This window comes from Manduca sexta, chromosome 28 (genome assembly GCF_014839805.1).
Source record: "Manduca sexta isolate Smith_Timp_Sample1 chromosome 28, JHU_Msex_v1.0, whole genome shotgun sequence".
NCBI classification, from domain to species: Eukaryota; Metazoa; Arthropoda; class Insecta; order Lepidoptera; family Sphingidae; genus Manduca; species Manduca sexta.
Window position 1 is genome coordinate 15,099,895 of NC_051142.1, and position 24,344 is coordinate 15,124,238.

Here is a 24,344-nt window from a genome sequence, read left to right on the forward strand (position 1 = left end):
TAGTCTACGTTTTAATTAACATCTCGGCAAAGTGATTCGTAATTTAATAATTTAGGCAATGTAAATCATTTAAAACAAACTTACTGAACTATTGTAAACTGCAAACTTAATATGGTAATTGTAAAGTCAAAATTCATTTGCATCTGCGAATAATTGGCTTATATGACAGCTCTGCAAACTTTTTATTTTTCATTACAAATATTTTCGCCGTTCGCATCGTGTTAAAACTGTTACGTCACAGCTTTCATCTGTTCAACTAAATGTAAAATGGAACTTTGGAAACGTTTCTGGATTTTTATTTGCAATTCAGTTTCGTAATGGCTTTCGAAATGACGTTGTAAATGGCGATGAACAACAAAATCCTCGCGACGGTCAAATGCTGTTGTTTGTTGTTATAGTTCATTATTCAGGGTCATTTTGATATAGCTTTACTAAATGAAACCACTTATTCCTCTTCACCTTCGCTGACATTATGCCAAAAATCATTTATTAATAAGCAATCTCCTGATTTTAGTTTTCTGATTTTTTTTATCATTTTGTAGTTTAATGCACATTAAAGTATTAATTTGCCGCTGCGACGAATTCTCTTAGAGTAGTAGTGGTGGCATTAGGGCTCGTAAAATTAAAATTACTTTTTATTAATATTTATTATGTTCGAAACTAACACTTTTTTATTTTACATCTACGAATCAAATAACTGATTGTAAAGTGTTATTTACAAGTAGATAAGTATGTGGTCTCATTTAGTAACGCAATATCAAAATGACCCTGTATAAGTTACTTAATATAAGTCTAGCAAAAGAAAGGGTATAATAACTTTTAAGGAGAAAAGGCTAGGGACCTTATGTAACCTTTGATCAATATCACTCAACAACGAAGCAGTTTCTTCCAGTTGGTTCTCCGGAGAACAGTGCTACATCCCGTTCAATCCGCTCGGGATCATCCGGGCTGTTGACAAATTTTATTAAATTATAAGCGTTTAAATAAAAGTTTTTATTAATAAAACTATAAACTAAATTGTATGAATAAAATGAGCACTTCTCAAATAATGTAGGTACGTAACAGATGAAACAGAAAAAATGGTAATAACATTTCTCAAAAACTATTTTGTTACTTACATTTTGAGAAATACGCATATATATTTAACAATCATGTGCAAAAACAATATATAAAAAAATATTAAATTACTAAATAATGTTATATTGTTCTCTTATTTATTTATCGACAGCTTATATTTTACTAAGTACGCTAACAAGTACAAAATGCCTTGAAATCGAAACGAATTTTAACATCGTAATTATGAAAATTCCTCCAAACTTTTCAATGAAAAGCTAACGCCAGTTACTCCAAACAAAGTTTCAACGAACAAGCGACCAATTTACATATTAATTAATTGTTAATTATTGTTACAGATAAACCAGTAAATGGTACCAACCAGACAAGTGACGTCCAAAAATGGTCGTATTATAGCAAACGAGGATTTCTTGGCGCGGTGGCGGCGGAGGCGAAAAGATGCTAATTCTGGTCGTTTATTTCATCACGCTACCCGCCTTAACATCAAAGGTCGTCAGCGGAGAAACACCTATGGACGAGAAAACGCAAACCTTCATCAGCTCTAGAGTAGTTAGAACCAAGTACGGAGATATCAGAGGGTTCATAGTGACGCCAGAGTCAAGGTACCTTGAGCCAGTGGAGGTCTTTCGGGGAGTCCCTTATGCATCACCTCCAGTAGGATCTTTAAGATTCATGCCTCCTGTGTCTGGTGCTCAATGGTCCGGAGTGAAAATTGCTGAGGAGTTCAGTCCAGTGTGCCCTCAAGTCCTGCCTGATATAAGGAATGAGACTGCTGTACTAAAGAGGATATCAAGGGGGAGATTGGAATACCTCAAGAGGATACTGCCGTTCCTCACGAATCAGTCAGAAGACTGCTTGTATTTGAACATATACGCGCCTGCTCAAGGTAAATTTTACATTTATCTTTTTATACAATACTAATTCGTCATCTTTTATTCAAGCTTAGTTTCCTTATAATGTTGTTCATCTTGAATTAAAATTTTATACTTTTCTACTATCCTGCAAATATTCAATTGTCATCAACCCTTATCATTACGGGAATTAGAATCAATATCGTCTAATTATTAGTTGACAATGTTTCAATCCATTAGCATCCAGTTGATTGGTAAGGTGTTGGTTATACTCCAAAAATCCATACAAATGATACAATAAATGATAATAAATATTGTATTATAAATATAAAGATAAATTTATATCGAACAAGTTACCATATTACTAAAAATCTGTCTAAAAATAAACCGCCTCCTTTACTGATCCCACGGGTGTCGTAAGAGGCAGCCAAGGGATTCCTAGCGAAATGGCATTATCGAGTAAGGGTAATAAAAATTTAAACCCGGATGCCTTGTAAGAAATTGAATTATACCTTTTACATCTTATAAAAAATAAATAAATAATAATAACTACCTATCAATTTTTTTAATCAACTTGGGTTATTATAAAGATATAAGGAGACAGCTTGACTAGTAGTGGAGGGCTACTGTGACATAAAATGATAACGTGACTTGATTTCTATTTGGTAATATAGTAAAGGACACTAAGCATCACGTACTAATAGTTTATTCAATTATTCGCCCCATTTGCGATAAAAATATGAGAAATAGTTCTAAAAACTATCCTAAATATTGAACCTTAATGGTATCCGGCAAAAACATTCAAATTTCGTTGAAAATACTTTTTTGAATAGAGCACTAACTAAATTGAGGTTTAACAAAATATTTGGACTTAAAACTCTGGAGTGGTTTTCATGGAATTAAATGGAATGATACTTATATTATGTTCGAGTAACGTCCATACATTTTGAAAGATTAGGTCCATGCATCGTAGAATGCTATGAAAGAGACAAACATTTATTGGTCTAGTATTTAAAATCGTGTATACCCATAAACACTTTCTTCAAAATAATTGAATAAGCCAGATTTCGTTTATGTCAAGTACTGTGATCTCTATCAAGTGATGAATGCCTGCCTCGTTGGTGTAGTTATAATGCGTAGATGGAACGAGTACAACTACGGCGCTAACCTCGGGTTCGAACCTCGAGTCGGGCCAAAATTTTTGTGACTGCATTTTTCCATCTTAAAAATTATTCAGTCACGGCTCGGAGTCAGGAAGTTGACGGTGTGAACTGCGGTGCCTCGGAAAGCACGTAAAGCCGTTGGTCATGCGCCTGATCTCTCTCCATATCCGATCGCCGTCTCACCGGATTATGAGAGTGAAGGAACAGAGAGTGCACCTGTTTATTGCGCACAGACTTGTGCAATATAATATATTCTGCGTACCTGGTTGATTTCCGTTGAGATTGGTCGCCGTAGCTGAAATTCGGCTAGGAGGAATTCAAGTACCGAAAAAAGCAAATACGATAGTCGATATCGTTACACAATACAAGTCAGTTATATTTTCTAGTATCTGCGAAACTTTCAAGAATAATATTTCATTCTGCCAGGAATATAATATTAAAACGCTCTGCTTTTTACCAGATTTTTGATAAAGTTAATTTCGTTTTACATTATCTGATCAGTTTTTATTACCTTTTAAAATATTAGACAAACTTATTTTATCTTTTATCCGATAATGTACTTTGTTACTTTACAATAAGTGCTATTACAAAAAGGTTATAAATCGGTATAGGATTTTTCTTAGTAATTTAAAATATTATTTTAATAGCTTTTATGAACGCTATCACATTTCTTAGTAAACTGATAAAGGTATTTTATATTCTACTATACTAAAATGTTCTGAAGTAGCTAAGATAAAATATGCGGGCCCGCTTTTGTTGTATGTCGGGTTCAAACAGGCCGGCATAATTGTGTCGATTGACGAGGAGTTACCACCTATGGTCAGACGACATTCGTTATTCACTCCACTCCGCTAACACAAGGTGCAGGACTTTACTTTCTCGGAATAAAAAAATCTATTTAGTAATAAAAAAAAAAAAATATCTATTCCTTCACGGTCGTTAACTGCGAATACAAATATCGTTAGTTAGCACTCCAATTTATTAGTGTTTCAATTCTTAACCAACATTAATGTATCAAATATTTCATGGTTTTATAATTTATGCCTTCAATCTCGTTACTCAATAGTTACCACTTACTATCAAGTGTTTTAAGTGTAAAATAAATTTAAAAAATATATCCCGAACCCAGCCAAAAGTACCTCACAAAAATGTACTTTTTAAAAGCTACTTCTGTGGCATATCCAACTCAAAATCACAACACATGAAATAAAAAAGCTTCATGTTAAACACGGCAAAAACCTTGCAATAGAGTACGATCTACGGAGTATTACATACCTGGTTCCGCAATCCCTCATATAACGTGGAAATCCACCACGTTTTTCCACGTCGACGCAAGGTTTTTGGGTAGCTTTTGTCGCTCGTCGTGTGTACCTTCCTATGCATACGTAATACTTTCACCCGAGGCTTGGGATACAAAGCATAGGAGTTAGCGAAGTGAAATTATATCGAGTCGTCTACGCGTCTAATAATATCAACCTTGTTTGAGTGATTGAGTAACCAATGAGTTATTAGATGTCAACTTTCTTAAGGATAAAAATATGTAATAAATAAAATAAAAAAAACCTATTATTTCTTACATTATGCCTGAATTATCTTATTACTAATGTATGTTTTAATTTGTTAGTTAAACATATTAATGGTTAGTTCTGTTAGGTTTCTTTTATACAACACCTCCCTCATTGGTTAAAAGCCTCTTAAGGATAATAATAGTAATGGAATTATAGTAAGAACAATTACTGCGATTGTGCAGGCGCAGAAACACACTAAATGCAGGCCGCTTTTAACAGATCTGTCTAGAAACCTTTAGAAGGGGCTATTGTTCAACAGACTTCATATGACTAATGATGATAATTACACTAAATACGCAATACAAAACTTGCAAACTGCTACTTACTTTAGACGTATGTATGTTTCTGTGTGTAACAGTAAAATCTACATTGATATCCATCCAGCAGTACGTGATGAGCGAACAAATTACCATACTACTTTTTATTTATTAAGACATACGAGCTAGCAAATGGCAGTATAAATAGGAAGAGAAAACACAGAGCAAATATTCATGCTGTACGGATCCGGCAGGCAATGTTTTTCTTTATAATATGAATGCAAACAGACGGTGTAATGGTAGACGATACCAGTCTCCATTTTTATTTATGTGGATAGTTCAAACCAAAGTAAACTTTAATGCTTGTAAATTTATAATATTTTTTGTAAACTCTAATTTACTAGTGGTTGGCCTCTCATATGTAAGAGGCCCGAGTTGGTACCATGGTAATGGCTATTTGTGCCGCCAAGCATCAGTGTGTAGTCATTGTTGTGTTCCGGTTTGCAGGATATTGTATCCAGTGTAACTACTGGACATAATGAGGCTCAACAACTCATGTCTCAGGATGTTTAGCGCAGTGGAATACCAAACAATAGTTTGTATTTAAAAGTGTTGGATGATGTTTCTACTGTTTATAGGCGGTCGTATGGCTTACCATCAGGCGAACGGCAAGCTCGTCTCGTCATTCACAACAATAAAAAAAAAGAAAAAAATAATTAAAATGAGCTAGTCTTTCTATAGTAAAATTATTCAAAGGACAAAACCCAAAGGAAAATTAACAATTGCAATTAAAATATTTCACTTTTATACTCAGTCATGTAATCATTTTCATCAGCTGGTTGAAAAGTAAACCCTTAATGTTTTCATAATATATTTACGTGAAGATCAGACATTGAAATAAAACTATTTACGGATTTTATCACGAAGATGATCGCGGGTATCTATATTATTATTTTGTCACGACGTTTCGAAGACTGCCTTCATGGTGATGGAGCGGGCTGAGTGTTGGTCTACCTACATTTCACAATTATACATTTTTTTTATAATAATATCGCAGTTTTCTGCGACAAAATCCATAAATAGTTTTATTTTGAAACACTTAATAATTGATTCTCCCGAGTTACCTGAAATTAAAATTTATACTCGAAATATATTTTCGCTACTAAAAACGTTTATATAATGTGATTGTACTCTTTCACTGCAGTATAATTCTGCATCGCTTTACATGTTGCACGACGGTTATTACATTGACCCGATTTAGAAGTCAGCATTGCGACTACATTTGATAAAATGCTGATGACGCTCTGATTGAAAAGATTATTTCTGTGCGCGGGAAATAGTGGAAAAAAATATTTCTTCCAAGGCTTTATATACAATCATACATTTTATCCACAAAGGTGTGATTGGATATACAAATGTATATATTTCTAAAAAGTATGTCTATGCCACAAAATACCCTTGAGAGAACGTTAAGTCACATGTCCCATCGCAAGTCGCAGTAAGCGACAATGTATGAATGCAACATGATTTGATTACCACATCAAGACAAATATTGGAACATCAAATATTCTTTCCAGCTCCGTGTGGCCAAAAGTCGCTCGGAAATAAATGTGACATAAAAATTGTATTGTAGACAGGCAGACAAAGTAGCCACGTGTGACTGTGGCATGTATTTATTGGTTTATCTGTAACGATGTATGAGCAGAACTGTCTTTTCGAGATTTAATACGCCGACATGGGATTGAGGGAAATATTATTAAAGGCAGTATACGTACACTACAAAAAAGAAGAATTCTAGGAACACCATTCCACCAATATGAATGGAATGAATCCTGACCATAAATTGACATCTATTCTATACTTATAATAAATCTGTAGAGAGGTCAATTCTGTACATGAAATATATTTCCAAAATAACTATCAGGGGGTGATTAGGGATCCGATACTGATGCCAAAAATGCAATTAGTAAAATTTTTGTCTGTCTGTCTGTCTGTCTGTCTGTCTGTATAACCGTTATAGAAACAAAAACTACTCGACGGATTTTAACGAAACTTGGTACAATTATTTGTCATACTCCTGTGCTGGTTATAGTATACTTTTCATCACGCTACAATTAATAGGAGCAGAGCAGTGAAGGGAAATGTTGGGAAAACGGGCGAAGTTACTCCATTTTTAATCTTCCGTCGCGTGTGCAACCTTAATGGTTACAGCTACGCAGAAATCATGTATGACGGAAATGTTCTCCATAAAATTATGTAAAATATATCCCACGACAGCATATGTCTATCTTTTATGGTTGACTCACAATAACACGTGTAACTCCCGATAGCTTAGCAGTTCGAAGCATTCTTATTATATTTGTCTTCTCTTACGTTTATAACACTCTCAGTAATCCCTAATTAAAAATTTAACATTATAAAATATTTCATAAAAAAGAATCATAGAAATCGATATAGAAACACCAAAGTTATACATGAAATACACTAATAATAAGCCATTACGTGTGAATACTGAATCATGCTATAAGATTCCTTCGATTTCACCAGGATCCCATCATCAGACCCTGACCGGACCATCGGACCACTTGCATACCACCATACATTAAAAAAACATACCGACAAATTGAGCACCCCCTCCATTTTTGAAGTCCGAAATCCACGCGGGCAAAGCTGCGAGCGGAAGCTAGTTTATAATAAATAATAATAATATCAGCCCTGTATTGTATACAGTTGTATACAGTCCACCACTAGGCACGGGTCTTCTCTGCTACGGTGAGGGAGTAGGCCTTAGTCCACCACGCTGGCCTAAATTGATTGAATGGTGAGAGAGTCACTTTTATTTACATTAAAGATTAGAAGTGTGTAGAGTATTTGCGCAGTAGCTCGTGGCATTGCCCTGATATTTTCTAAATAAAAATGCATTTCAATGATCAACGACCGACTTCAATAGGCGATTCCTACCTGAGCATCGACAGTAAGATTAAATATCAAAGCTTTTGATGCAAACATTGCTACTATAATTATTACTATAGTTATTACTTAGTTCCAAATCAAAATCTATAAATTTGAATATCTTACTCATACCAATCGCTCATAACTTGCGCCATTGTATATAGAAGGGCGTGGTTATGGTACCCTTCCGAAATAGTCTTCTAGTCTTTTAATAACAGTAAATGACGGCCTGCGGGGTTTTACCAAAATCGTCTGTTACCGTCTCATATGGGTTCCCTTGTGTGAATATTCGACTTTAATATCAAGGCCAATATATGAAATGAAAAACGTTTTTTAATAAATCCGTAATGCGTTATTTAGATTCCGTCGTTTTGTGTTCCTCGATGTAGAAAGTTTTTCAAGAATAAGGACAATGAACTTTAGTGTTATTCATTTTAATGCTAATTTATAAAATTAGATTGATTCAGATTTTATATAATTAACAAGGCACTAAAGGTAGGAACTACACCTACCTATAGTAGCAGAAGCAACACTTCCCATTACAATTTGCATTGTTGAGTACATACCTACTATATAAATAAGGTATATCTCTCGTTCATCACATTGCCTTTAAATAGATGTTCACTATATTATATAAATTTTTAATGAAAATCTTTATCATAAAGAACTATGATCGGCAACAGATAATTCTAAAATTAGAAGTGCGTGCTCCGGAAGAGAACCCGATATTTCTGTCTTCTCACTTCCACCCCCGCAAATTATCGCTACCCTATAGGTTACCAAGTCTTTGATACTCATGAATAATATATTTAATACGGCTATAAGTAGTATGCGGGTTCTCACGCGACACGCAACACGCACGCTTGTCGTGTTCAATTTGTTCACGAACGTGTCCAACACTGGTACCTTGAACCTCTTGTGGAAATATATCGATTAATGTTGAGTTTATTTAAAAGGAGTTTAAAATCGATAAATCGATAAATTGATAAACAAGATATTTTTAATGTTATAATATTTATTTACACTTTACTGTACATCAAAGGTGAAAGTACAAATTTAAAATAGGAATAATAATGCATTTTATATTAGTAGTATAAATATATACTACTAGCATTTGCTCGCGGCTCCGCCTGCGTGAAGGAGTTTACCGGGATAATTTTTTTTCCGACTTACTTGATATGTATCGTTATATTATGACTAAATTACACAAAATCATTATAAATTTTAGTCTATGTGTTATTCTGATGTATATAATATTTCTGAAAACATTCATCCAAATCCGTTCTGTAGTTTCTTCGTGAAAGAGGAACAAACATACATCCATACTCACAAACACTCCGCATTTATAATTGTAGAACAAATAATCTAACCAGAAAACTAATTCTTACCGTAACGCATAATAATCCCAATAATCCTCTTTCAGAAATATCATCTCTAATCAATACAAGGAGCACGATCACAACTCCAACAACGCAATTCATTATCCAATCATTGTTCCGGCGAAATTTGCACAATTCCAGTTTTCGCATAACCCGTGCCGCTGTAGAAATGTTGATATTGTTACAGCAAACGCCGGCCATTCGGACCGCGCCGGACTTTCGGATGCCGTCAGAATTCCTGATTTGGATTTGCGACGGTTGAACAATCAAGAATTGTGATGCTGTTTAGGTTTTTAATATTGGATATGCTAATGGTAGACAGATTTTCATTTATTGTTCTCGTGTATATTCTGGTGGAACAAATGCCGTTAATTAAAATAGCCTAGTGGGTGTAGAAAGGACTGTCGACGAATGTCCGCAGGTTCAAATCTCAAGTGAACATATGTCTGACTTTTCTAAAGTTATGTGTGTATTCTTTGTAAATTATCGCTTGCTTTAAAGGTGAACTAAAATTTCATGAGGAAACCTGCATACCTGAGAAATTCTCTATAGGAATTTTGAGGGTGTGAAGTCTACCAACCTGCACTACGCCAGCGTGGTGGACTAAGGCCTAATCCCTCTCAGTAGGAGAGGAGGCCCGCGCCCAGCAGTTCGACAGTATATAATACAGGGCTGATATTATTATAAATGCCGTAATAATTCGCGCATTCTACAATGGAATTCATTCAAGTACAGTTACATATTTACACCTTGCTAACCAATAAATTAGAACTTATTTACTTGACACGCTTGTAAATTATACCGGTGTGAGTAGTCAAATTCACCCTTTTAAATATGATGTAAGAGCATTTCTCACATTAATAAGATAAAGAGTTTAATGTGTGAGTATAGTTGCATCAAAAACTAAAAACCGCTGTAAACTTACCGCTTTTAGAATCCTGATACGTAATGTAAGGCACTCTAATGCCTTCAAACATATAAAATTTCGAAAGTGGCAGAAATCATATCTGCATACACGACGTAGGAATTAGCTGGTTATGGAAAACGAATCTTACCGATACGTCATCGGTCATGATGGATGATGTCGTAAATCAATACATGGTACAGCGGTCTTGCTGCCTATGGCGTTTTGTATTTTATCTTTATGAGTTTCTTTCAGTTGGTTTTTTAACTGGGTAAGAAATAACGAATCATCTGATGAAAAAATTACCTCTAACTATAAAATCAGTTATCGATGATTTTTTCACCAAAGTTCTTTTGAAAAGAAATAAAGAACAAAGTTTTATTATTGGCATAAAATGCAGTTAGAACATAAAGTTTTTTTTAGGACAAAAATATAGTAATGTGCCAACAATGGGCAGCAGCCCAATGAGCACATTGAGCTATATGCTGCTGCAATACAGTTGCAGCGCTGGTTTTCAACGAGAAGCCCAAGTGTCGCACGGATGTCCATTCGGTATACAAACTAGAAGTATAAAATAAAAAATAGCTAACCTAAATCAAATACAAATAAAAACAGAGAAAAAAGACACACAGACAACAACAAAGTTTACAATCTTTTTTCTTTTATAACATTGTCAGTGGGTAGTTCGTAGCTGTGGGTTACTTCACAAAAATTCGCACAAATGAAGACTAAACGCATTAATTTTTAGTTGTTAGATATTTAATGTTGGTAACTTTGTATAAGGTCGACATAGTAGATTTCGACTTTTGAACGGAACATTAGTACTGAAATAAGAAAGCCACAAACACGACACGCTGTAAATAACATAGAAAATACGACATTCTTCTCCATTCAAGCTTGGTCGAGTACAAAGTAACCAATAATTGATTGTCCCGGCTCACGTCGAATGAATGCCAACCGCGCACCATACAAAGAACTTGAAGGGGTGACCAACACATTTTTATCTACATCTGCACTCCATTTTCAGCTCAGTAAACATAGTGAGCCGACATAAATCTTGACGGTCTAAAGCTAATCTTTATTACAATCCATTTTAATAGATTTTAATACACAATTTCACACAAGATGGATTTTGAGTCTACGTCTTCGAGTTTTCGAAGGTTTAGAATTGAAAACGATTATGTTCAGAAACTAAACGATAGTATTTATATTTATAGGGTTGCTAGGTATATTATGCTTATTATTCTTCAGTTTAGTAAACAAAATAATTCAAACAACCTTTTAAATTTCACAGCCCTTAAAAACATTTAAAACGCTAATTAAACTGGAAGCTGTAAAAATGTCTGAAATGTAAATACCCAAATCGCTTACACTTATCCAGGATATTACAGCTGTAATACCCTTGATACTGCCATGTTTAGAGCGGCATTACCCGCTAAGAACACGATTTGGCTGATGTCAAACAATTGAACTTTACTTTTATTACAAGCTCCTAAATGTAGGAAATGTTTACAATAATTGCGAGACAAAACAATGGCAAGGATATTGGTGTTTGTAAATATATAATATAAAAACACCAATACTTTCTCACTCATAATTTAGTATTTTTTTCACTTTGGACTGCACCGAGCAGTATCATGATACAGCAGCTATACTTAGTTGCTCAGTTATGACCAGCTTAAAATTTGTCCAGGAGAGGCGTCAAAGTCGCTATTAAAGAAAACTAATTAAAGACAGATTTCATATATTACGGATAGTATGTGAGGACATTTTACAATATCTAAGAAAAGGTACTTTGATAAACGTGAACGATTACCATAAACAGTATATCATCGCACAATTATTGTTAGACATTTAACTGTCCGCAACAATAAAAAATATTTCTGCTGTAGACAGTTCACAGATAATATTCCAATAACAAGGCTTCTTACTTTCACATAATTTATTGAAGAACAATAAAAAGTAGGTATATCTTTATGATCCATTTACGTTTCTAGATACTAAAATATATTGGCAATAATATAAAAATATATCCCAAATATAATCCATAGAAAAAGTTTGTACAACAAAGCGTTATCTGTGTCGCAAAATAAATATTTCTTCACTCATCGATGTATCTCCCAATCTGAAGACTCGATTCCCCAGGGCACTGTGCCTGTGATCACGACAAATCTAGAAAACTCTGAAGTGCGAGGAGAAATAAAATGAAGGATCCTTTTTAGACAGAAATAAATCTGGATACAATAAATCTGGGCTTGAATGTATTGTAGAATTTTTTACGTAATCGCCTTCTTGGTTTAATGGTAGAGTGTGACTGAAAAATTCATGGATATGTCGGCTTCATGCCTTTATCGTATAATTGTGTAAAGTACCTGATTTAAAATGTGCGTCTTAAATGGCGATTAGGCTTCCATCGCAAATTATTCTACTCTCTGGTCGCAATTTATTTTGAATCTGAGTAATATGTCTTCCTCTTTCATTCGTTTTGATCATTCACTCCCTTTTCCTTCATATTTTCATCAACCTTCCTTCCATTACATTTGTTTGTAACAAACTAATTAAACTGTTAGTTGTGCTACTGCCTTTACTTCAAAAATACGGATTTGAATATGATAATAATTATATTCATAAACGTACATATAACTTAAATGTGAATTCTTCACGATGTCGTTGCAGAGCAATAAAGTCGCAATGCAGAAGCGATTTCTCTTTACAATATATTCCTTTGTGAAAGTAAAGGATGCTGAGTTTCTACTTCGGAGAGTTTGATTGCCATTTCTGTGGTGGTTTGGGAAATATTCATATTTATGTGAATACAGAGCAGAATTGTACTTCACAATGATTTTCCAGTTATCAAAATTTAAACTTGAAAGTAGCCTTTGTTACTCTATGTCAAAAAGTTTTTTGCTGGAATCAAAATGGCTATTCGTATATAATGCAGAATACAGTATTTCTATGTGTCAAATTCATCACTAACTATTAAGCAGTTTACACGTGGTCTAGAAACATCCTCATCTTCATTCCATCATAATTTATTTAATAAAAAAAAAACGAGATATCATGGAATTGTAGTAAACAAGAGTGCAGTTACGTCCAAGCAATCCCATTCCTACAGACTTCCCTTTTAGGTTTATTTACGTTTGTCCTAGTTTTGTTTTCTGTACAATTGGCGACATGTTTATTAACTAAGGCAATTTTTTTTGCATCGGATTACCTTTTGATAAATTGGACCCTTCCTTCTGCAAGAGTGTTCTATTTTTCCAAATATCTATTATTCACTATCGAAAATAACAGAAGTAATGAATCAGTGACATCCAATGTCCAGATTTATTGGAAGAAAAAGATAATACTTTGATATATTCGGCTCATTACACCATGGGATGGAGAGTGAATTGGTCATCTGTTGTCTCGTGTATGACATGTAACCTTGTAGTTACTATTTTGTTTTCCCCAATATTAAGAAATCCGAGAGTCTGACTTTTATTATTACAATATTATATTTAATTAGATAGCCTATGAATCACATTAGACTACATATTCATATTCCACTAGCTTTTGCTAAAAAACGGTATAAAAGTCATACGATGTGTTTTTCCACGATAAAAAGCAGTCAATATACATTCTTATGATCTTACTTTATACTTTCTTAAAATAAATTCAATAGTTTAGCCGTAAAAGCGTAATAGGCAGATAGACAAAGTTACTTTCGCCTTTTTAATATTCATATGGATTATCTTTTTAAAAAAAGAAGTAAGAAAGGAATTAGTCAGCCTCAATTTGATTCGTGATCAATGTCGTCCATATTATATCAGTGCCTATAAAACAATCAATCATAAAACTATTACAAGGACTGTATTACACTTAGTTACAAGGATTGCAATTTATTCTTACATGGCGTGTACTTTAGCTGTTAGTTCAAGTATTTTTTCAAGAATAGTACGACTAGAACTGCCCAAATAACAGACGACAAAGGAACATAATTTTTATATAACACTTCGAGCAAGATAATTGACTGATGGTAAGTGAAAAGAGTACCCGTAGACAGTAGAACGCTCCCAAATGAATTACAAAGCACCAGTGGGGAAGAGTGAAATTTTCAGAAAGAGAACCCGACACCACGGTAGATACCACAAATATGCATAAATGCGGTCTGCGCACCATTCTATTGATTTATAGGTTATATAATAATAATAATAGCCATGAATGCCTCGGTGGCGTAGTTGTACTGCATGCGCGGTACGGCAGCGCTCTGAGGTCCTGGGTTCGAATCCCGGGTCGGGCAAAGTGATATTTGGGTTTTTCTGCTCAGTATCAGCCCGGAGTCTGGAATTTGTGCCCGATATGGCGATAGGCTCGCCCCCTATCACATCATGGGACGGAACATACTTGGCGAAAAGTGGGTGCCATGGTTGCGCCTCTGCATACCCCTTCGGGGATAAAATGCGTGATGTTGTGTGTGTGTTTAATATCAGCCTTGTATTATATACTGTCTCACTACTGAGCACGGGCCTCCTCTACTACTGAGAGGGATTAGGCTTATAGGTTATATATAAACTACGAAATGGAAACCGGTAGGAATTGGGTTATATGAATCCTTTACAAAGCACTGCGTGGTATTACACTGCGCTAGTTCCTGTGATATTTCTTACTGCGGAAAATATGTCCACAATACAGCAGTGATTTCTTGCGCAAACAATCCATTACTCTGTCAATCCGTTTAGTAATTTTGTAGGCGTGTTTAAACCAGGCTCCCGATGTGTGTGATTGACGTTGCGACGAATGGAGGAGTTGCAGTTGGCTTGAAGGACGAGATATGGCGGATCGGGTTGACGTCTATTTTAATGCTGAAGTGCGTTGTAGCTAATTTCGTTTGTAGCACGAATAGGCTGACCCATTTGGAGCGATACCATCTCGCTGACAATTGATGTGAACTATCTTTCTTGTAGAATGAGGGTTGACAGAAGCGAATATTGAGCCTTGTAAATATAACTGCAAAGTTGCGACGTTGACTTTTCATGAGATAACTGTTTCCCTCATTCTTTTGGACAAACAAATATAAAGCATACTTAAAATCGCCACTAACATTTCTAACTGCTCCATATCTATTTGGACAGGGTTACTAGAGGAAGCGCTGAATTTTAGTGCTATGTATCATTAATATACTTATTGTCGATCTTGGCATATAGGAGTTGCAGTGGCGAGTGTGGTGACGGAATCAAGTGAAAACGCTGTTAACCGTTTATGAACAAAGCGGTCTTTATATCACAATCTCTGTTCTATCTTCAAATTAAATACTCCTAACACGGCTAGCGTCATAACTCGAAGTAAGGGCTCATAAACATACATCTATCTCTTTCAGCGACGTCATTAACCAGATTTCCAATGAGATAGCCGGATGTCGCCGGACACTGCTTATGAAACTTGTGGTGTAAACAAATATTTCGTCTCGGAATTTGTTTGTGTAGTGAAATTTACGATATTTATTCACGGTGTAATGCGAAATAAGATTTTATGTAAACACTATAGACGGGTATATACAACATAATATATAACTATATTATGTTGTAATATATTTTTGATACTGGTAAAGTTTGAATAGTAATGGTTAGAAATTGGAAACCATGTGGTATTCAAAGTATGGATTTTTTGTAGAATATAAATGATGTGGTGGGTATATCTACAGGCAAATACGAGGCTAACCTAGATAACAAATTTTTATATAGCGAAGAACAAAAACATATTTGTTGCAGATTGAACTCAGGGTGTTACCGTATCCAATAAATACTCTTATACTCTTATGGATAGACCAACAGCGAATCCACAAACAAACAACCATGCGCCATATTTCCCGCTATATCCAGCGTCTTGAACCAATCGCGAATCCCAAAAAAACCTTGATTTATCCTTTTCTTTGCGATCCATCATGGCTGAGATAAGACGCGGGAAGGGGTGCGGGCGGAGTCCCGGGGAGGGTTATCGCCTCAGCTGTACCCCTTCGATAGACGGGTATTCTTTTTTGTTTTCAAAGCTGAATTTGAATAGGTGTTGATATTATTGTAAAAGTTTCTCCACTTCGAACGCTCTGTTGAATAGAATCGAAATATATTTGTTTGTGAAATTTCGCCATGATTTATTGACGAGTTTTGTTAGATTTCATAGATGGCGCCGCTGCGTCGTACAAGTGAAGTTTGTATTGCTACTTTCAGTTTATTTATTTGTGATGTTACTACAGATTGTAAAGTGACAAATTGGCTCGTAGTGCCTTAAGTTTTTGGTGATAATTCATTAAAGAAGTTATTTTGTTTGTACACACTTTTGCCAATAATACAGACCCAGATTGGAAAATGAAAGTTTCCTTTAAACATACGTCGCATAACTTAGTACAATCTGTAGGGGCATAGTGTGAGTTTTTTATCCTAACTCATAAAGTAAATTACTGTACTATACAGTTACTGTAGTGTATATTCATGAGAACTGGATAACTGTGGAAATTGTATCTACATCCTTCAACGCGCTTTCATTCCCCTAATTAAAAAGTACCATTTATTTAGCTTGCAATTTTGGCCCCGTCAAAGACCTTTCCAAGTGTAAGCCAAATATCCAAATATCTTAACAAACTTTATACTTTTTTATCTTACCGGCTTCATACCCACCTCTACAACTCCTATTAGCCAGGATTAGCAGTGATACGCCTGATATGACATCTAGTAGTGATGGTCGGTGAATCTCCGGGAATATCTATAATATTAGTAAGATTACCTACATAGCCTTTGGACTAACGCTATCCCCACTCCAGCAGGTGTACGGGACGCGGTGGCTCGCTATCCCGTGCTAGTCTTCGTGCACGGCGAAAGCTACGAGTGGAGCTCCGGGAACCCCTACGATGGGACGGTCCTCGCCTCCCACGCTGGGCTTGTCGTCGTCACTATTAACTACCGGCTTGGGATTTTGGGTAAGTGGAGAACTAAATTTATGCTCTAGAAATGTAAATAAATAACTAGTAAATTGAGAATTACTAGCTTTTACTAGTGGCTCCGACAGTATGTGTATCTTTATTTAGGGTAAAAAGAAGTCTTCAAAGTTGTATTTTATATAAGCGAAAAAAATTTCAGAATGGGATTTAGTTCCAGAAATTTATGCCTTCAAGCAAAGATCAAACAATTTACTTCAGCGTTGTGTTACAGTATAAATGTATTTCGTATTTCATGTTGATAATTCCACGGCTTTTAATCTAAATGATTATTGTATTTCTATAATTACAGCAAATAAAATGCCATAAAACCTGTGAATACCAACTGTCTCTCCAGAAAAGAATTTAACGTTAAAAAGAAATGTTGACAAAAACCTTCACGCCTACTACGGGGTCTTTCCAACGAGGCATTTTAAATAAATTCACAAGTTCTTTCATATATGAAATTACCGCATACGCATAACAGTTGGTTCATACTGTAGCCGATTCGTGACTGAAATACTTTATCGCCGCCGTGCCTGATCCAAATTCAATTGAGACCGAGAAAGATAAATGGGAGCTTTGCAAATGTTATAAGTAAAACTTAGCGATTTAGATTTTCAAACGGTGAGAAATGGATTTTAGTTTGAGGGAATATGCATTTCAGTTCAATGTGGAAGGATTTAGGTTTCTCTGAGAAAGAGGAATTATTACGTAAGAACATGACAGGCATTTTGTAAGATCTAAAAGATGTTACTAATGTTTGAGAGCATTGAAAGCGTTTACAGTTTCGGGACACTTTATTATACGGAAAAATAAAGGGACATCGTATAGTTAATAAAAACATAAAAACTTACGAAAAAAATTACAATGTAACATAATAAAAAAAACAACATAACTGACACAAGGATACGTTAGACCATAACGTACGTAAACCTATTTCGGTATAACGCAACGCTGATATATTTAGGAGCTGCTTGAGCAAACGCGTAACAAAAAACCTATGATTAAGGGTGGTGGCTGAATCATCGCATCCCGCAAGTTACTGCAGCTAGACAAGCGAGACTGCCATTACACGTACACTGGTTACGCGTCTTAACAAAACTAGAAATTATTTCGACCAGAATCGTGATGATCAATATACATTTCTAAGGTGTTGCGTTCGCCTTGCAAAGACCTTACCCGATATATGTCCCATTGTATAGTTTTTAGGAATAAAAAGTTATATTACTTCAAGATAATGCGGTGTTTGTGTACAACATTTCATGCAAATCCGTTTAAAGTCTTTGATAGGTTAACAAGTAGGGATGTTTTAGAAAACTAAGTCTTGTGCAACAGAACTGAATGATCATTTCTGTTGATTATGCCAATTACATTGAAAGAATGAATCTCACATACAGCCATATTAATGCTCTAGATAAATATGTGTAACCTCGATCTCTTATAAAATAATGAAACCTTACAAAAGTGCATTAATGCTGTAGAAAAAAATAACATTGGTGTGTTTCTACGAAATAATTTATGTATTAATTGAATAATTTAATACAAAGGAAAAGCAGTGAATGGTGAATATAATAGAAATGAAGCAATGATAATACTCCTGGAAATTCGTAAAATACTGTTTTAATTAATTGCAATTGAATACAGTAATTGAAATATTTCATAAGAAACTACATCAAAGGAAAAGTTTTGAGTAAATCGTTTTATAAATTTAATGTTTAATGTACCTTCGTAGTTATTCCGACAGTAATGAATTTTATAATAATAACAATACTCAGAAACGTGATTCGGATAAGTAGGTAGCAGTAGATTTACTTTGGACCGAAGATGTAATTAAATATTATTTGAACGTTCCTCTCAGCTGAGATTAAAACATTTTAATAGAAAAATAAAAGGCAGGCTTCCTATTTCGATTACGTTATAACTTTTTTGGTTTTGAGGAACACATGGGGATAGTGTTTGGAAAGTCTTTATGTCGTTTTCATAGGTTACATTTTGCTGAAGCAAATTTTGCTCATAACTGTTACCTAATCTGACATGAAATACATAACCCCCCAGTGTACAGCTATTTATATTCATTAATATAAAATTAAAATGATCTAAATATGAAAAGAAAGAAGAAACAAAAGAAACAAATTAATTGTCCTTTGATACCAAAACATAAAAACATTTTCAATCAAAAATACTGAAAAATTCTATAAAACCCAACTGGAAAATAAAAACAGTTTAGAACCCCGTTTACTACCCAGGATATTAAGGCAATAATACTGAAGGAATATTGTGTTAAGGGCGATATTATGCCGAGTACACGAGTTAATATCAAACAATAGAACTTAACTTTTATTATGACCTAAATGGTAGAATTGGTGATTTTGGAACGGCTCAAATTGAGGAAGAAATGAGAAAATAGGCAGCGAGTACATTTATTTAAAACCTTATGTACAATGTCTGTGGAATTATTGGCAAAGGCATACTTACCAGTTTGCCTTTGATTGATGCAGAGAAGACACAATGTGGTTACATTTTCATTCGCTATGCTCACTAGTCACTTGTGCATATTAATAATGTAATTGCAATCCAAGACTTAGCAATTCCCGTTGCTTTTCTTGAGGTACAAAATGATATTGATAAGGCAAATTTTACTTCAAAGATTACTCGCACACAAGAGTCCCTTTAGATGAGTTTAGCCACGCGCGTATAGACATCGTGTCATGTCAGGACAAAAATAATGTCGAAGCCAGCTCAGTTATGACTGAGTCGCGCCCTTCACTTTATCATTTATCAACAATCCTTTCTATTTTCGTATAAACCATATCTTCCAAAACAGCGAATCCGCTCATAAATATTTGGGAGTCTTATAAAATAAAGTTGATGTAGGCATCCTTTGAGCGTGTAACAACAATGCGGGTCGCATAGTTCTATGTTTACAGTGCCCTTCCATTCGTAAACGTTGACATGGCAGGCTGAGGCATTTCTTTATACCGTCGGAGCTTTTGGAGAATTTGAAGTTCTAATTACAAAATAGTTGAGGCTTGGATAAAAGCTGTGTAGAGAAGCATGGTGGGATTATCTAGTACTAGTAATCAATGGATGGTAGGTGGAAGTATCTATGGTGTTTTCGAGTACCAGCCCAGTCCTGCCTGTCTAAAGCGGCTGATGGCGTTATATTAAGCTGAATGTATATCATCACAAACAGTCGTGTTTCATAGCCAATAAGCCAGTCGGGTCTCCCTCGTGCCAAATCCAAATTAATAGTACGTACATTTCTTCTTTTACCTGCCCTGGTTGATCAACGCAGAATAATTTACCGAGCAAGTTACTAACAGATTTGGTTAGCATAATGATTTCTTATGTTTACGCGAATGTAAGACATTGAAATTAAACTAATTTTCCGGATTCCGGACGGGACCATGGAGTCCCCCCTCGTGACCATGAAGGCTGCAAAGTCTTCGAAACGTCGGGAGAAAAATAAAATACAAAAAAACGCGATAGAATCCGGAAAATTAGTTTAATATCAAGATTTTGGTTAGGTTATTACAACCGGCCACATGCTTGTTTTCAATCCCTTTCCAGAGAGTCGAACTTAAATTCCTCTAGACAAATAGTGTTAATAAATCATAACTTCCCGATCCACGGTCCATATACGCTACTACTAAGATTAACGACACTGTCGTTCCGCGCAGCTATCTCAGTGCAACAAGATACCTCGGGGCCGTCTCGTTTGCGCCGAAGGCCACCGCGGTTTTTGGTTGGTATGTCGATGTAGGGTATGCACAGGGTTAGGGACTTCGTCCAATGCTCTCGCGGATGATGGTATTCTCCCGAGTGTCGACATTGGGACGTAAGACCGGTGAAACTAACATAACCATTCCACTGACCCTCCAAGTGGTGGTAGCGATAACGCGTTTTTTACCATAAAAAATGGTTAGGGACTCTGTCCAATGCTCGCTCGGATGATGCTAACTCCCAAGTGTCGACATTGGGACGTAAGACCGATGAAAACATAACCGTTCCACGTATCCTGCAAGTTGTGGTAGTGATAACGCGTTTTTACCCGAAAAAAAAAGTTGGACGACACCAACATACGCTAGACTAAAATAAATTTAAATCTGACGATGACGCTAAATACTATCTCTTTACTCAAAGACAAGTCTAATCTATACTATTATATAAAGCTGAAGAGTTTGTTTGTTTGTTTGTTTGAACGCGCTAATCTCAGGAACTACCGGTCCAAACTGAAAAATTCTTTTTGCGTTGGATAGCCCTTTGTTCGTGGAGTGCTATAGGCTATATATCATCACGCTATACCCAATAGGAGCGGGGCAGTAATGGCTAATCTCAGGAACTACCGGTCCAAACTGAAAAATTCTTTTGCGTTGGATAGCCCTTTGTTCGTGGAGTGCTATAGGCTATATATCATCACGCTATACCCAATAGGAGCGGGGCAGTAATGGCTAATCTCAGGAACTACCGGTCTAAACTGAAAAAATCTTTTTGCGTTGGATAGCCCTTTATTCGTGGAGTGCTATAGGCTATATATCATCACGCTATACCCAATAGGAGCGGAGCAGTAATGGCTAATCTCAGGAACTACCGGTTTCAACTGAAAAGTTCGTTTTGTGTTGGATAGCCCTTTATTTGTGGACCGCTATTAAGCTATATATCATCACGCTATGACCAATAGGAGCGGAGCAGTAATGGCTAATCTCAGGAACTACCAGTCCAAACTGAAAAATTCTTTTTGCGTTGGATAGCCCTTTGTTCGTGGAGAGCTATAGGCTATATATTATCACGCTATATTCAATAGGAGCGGAGCAGTAATGGCTAATCTCAGGAACTACCGATTCGAACTGAAAAAATATTTTTGTGTTGAATAGTCCTTTGTTTGTGGAGTGCTCATAGTTATATATCATAACGCTATGACCAATAGGAGCGGAGCAGTAATGGCTAATCTCAGGAACTACCGGTTTCAACTGAAAAATTCGTTTTGTGTTGGATAGCCCTTTATTTGTGGACCGCTATAAGCTATATATCATCACGCTATGACCAATAGGAGCGGAGCAGTAATGGCTAATCTCAGGAACCACCGGTTTGAACTGAAAAAATCTTTTTGTGTTGGATAGCCCTTTGTTCCTGGAGTGCTATAGGCTATATATCATCATGCTATGACCAATAGGAGCGGAGCAGTAATGAAACATGTTGCAAAAACGGGGAAAATTATGAGTTTTGAGAGCTTCCGTTGCCTGCGCTGCGTAAACGGTTAAAGTTATGCAACAATGATGTATGACGGGATTGTTTCACTTAAAAAGTTCTAAATAATATAACAAAGTACTCCGCTGCATCTGTCTGCCTGAACGTGTTAAACTCAAAAACTACCTAACGTATTAAGATGAAATTTGGTATGGAGACAGTTTGAGACCCTGGGAAGAACATAGGCTCCCGGGAAACTACTATTTTTATAACGGAAAACTTTAGCCTGAATAACTTTATAACGCGGGCGGAGCCGCGAGCAAAAGCTAGTATATAATATTATCTCTTGTTTAACATCAAACATTCACCCTTCAAAGGGTTGTTTTGATATCAATACCGTACCAACCCCCAAAACAAACTAAGCCAATTTCCTAACGCATGATATTTACTTATTATTTTAACAGTAAGTTGGAACGTCGGGTCTGTTTGTTTGCGGCGCTGAAATAACTTATAAGATACGAACGGTATGCAGAAATAGCTACGTTCAGGAAGGATATTTGGGTCTTTTTGTGGATAACATTAATATAAATTTTATGATTATATGGTATTTTCCCGCCTTTAAGCAAGAAAGTTCGTTGTAAAGCAGGTTGCAGAACTAGAATTAAGCTATTTCCACATAACTCGTGCAGCTAAGATATATTTTATACTCGTGTGCAGATCGTAAAATAATAATATCAGCCCTATATTATATTCTGTCCCATTGTTTGGCACGGGCCTCCTCTACTACTGAGAGGGAACAGGCCTTAGTCCACCACGCTGGCCTAGTGCGGATTGGTAGACTTCACACGCCCTCGAAAATTCCTAATAGAAAATTTCTCAGGTATGCAGGTTTCCTCACGATATTTTCCTTCACCGTTAAAACAAGCGATAATTCGCAAAGAATACACACATAATTTTTTAGAATAGTCAGAGGTGTGTGCCCTTGGGATTTGAACCTGCGGACATTCGTCTCGGCAGTCCGTTCCACAACCAACTAGGCTATCGCCGCTATCTGCGTGCAGATCGTGAACTATGTAAACTAATCTATGTACATAATGATTTCTTATGTTTTCGCGAATGTTAGATATTAAAATTAAACTATTTTTCGGATTTTATCGCGGTGTTTATGTTTTAGTTTTCTCTCGACGTTTCGAAGACTGCAGCCTATACGGTCAAGGGGGAGACTTGTTATCCCCCCGGTTAAAAACTAAAACATTAAAATCGCGATAAAATCCGAAAAATAGTTTAATTTTAATCTATGTAGACACGGGCTGCCACAAAAGTAACTGAACGAATATAAAAATGTAAAACGTTTCTACACATTACCTTCAGTCGAAATATTCTTTTTTCTTTATTTACGATAAATTAAACCCTTTCAAGTTCGTTGTGGTGTAGAATAAGCCATTGTTGATACGGACACAATAGTTAAAGGGCCATTTTTAAATTTAGAATCGATTCTGTTACTTTCATGTCTGACTGCACATGTCTAATTCTCAGCTTTACGAGCAAAGGTAAACAAACTTAACTCATATCTTCAACCTGCACAAAAGCATCCTTTATTATTTATGATATATATAAATATTAATGAAAAAATATATTGCATCAGTCTCATTTCAGAATTGAATAAAGGTGACTACTGTATTGTTAGTATTTGATATACGCGCGTTTGTGTGGAAACACCATTACTACGCCCATTTCATAAGCCAAGCGGCAATATGAAAGATGCATTTCAATTTTAGAGACAGAATACTCGCCATTTTATGCCTTAAAATTTAATGGTTAAGGATACTTTTAACGTAATTTGTGTATTATCTGTAAGAACAATCACACATGCATGCTTATAAATATATTGTTTAGGGAATATCTAAGAAAATAAATTGTGTAGTATCAGATATCATTACTAAGAATCTCGTCCAATCTTTGAACGGTAAAGGAAACATTGTAAGGAAAGGTTTGAGAGTTCTTTTGAACCTCAAAGGCAAATTCTGCCAATACGTAGCTACAGACTAGAGTAATGG

The 24,344-nt window shown here is 35.6% G+C and overlaps 1 protein-coding gene across 1 annotated transcript in view; it reads left to right on the top strand.

Moving 5' to 3' along the window:
* LOC115455608 (neuroligin-4, Y-linked) overlaps nt 1–24,344 on the top strand; it is a 101,060-nt gene that overhangs the window by 44,618 nt on the left and 32,098 nt on the right. Inside the window, exons 2-3 of the mRNA XM_030184234.2 lie at nt 1,413–1,960; nt 16,945–17,100. Coding sequence (XP_030040094.1) covers nt 1,513–1,960; nt 16,945–17,100 — 604 coding nt within the window. The 5' untranslated portion in view covers nt 1,413–1,512. The remainder of the gene's footprint in view (nt 1–1,412; nt 1,961–16,944; nt 17,101–24,344) is intronic.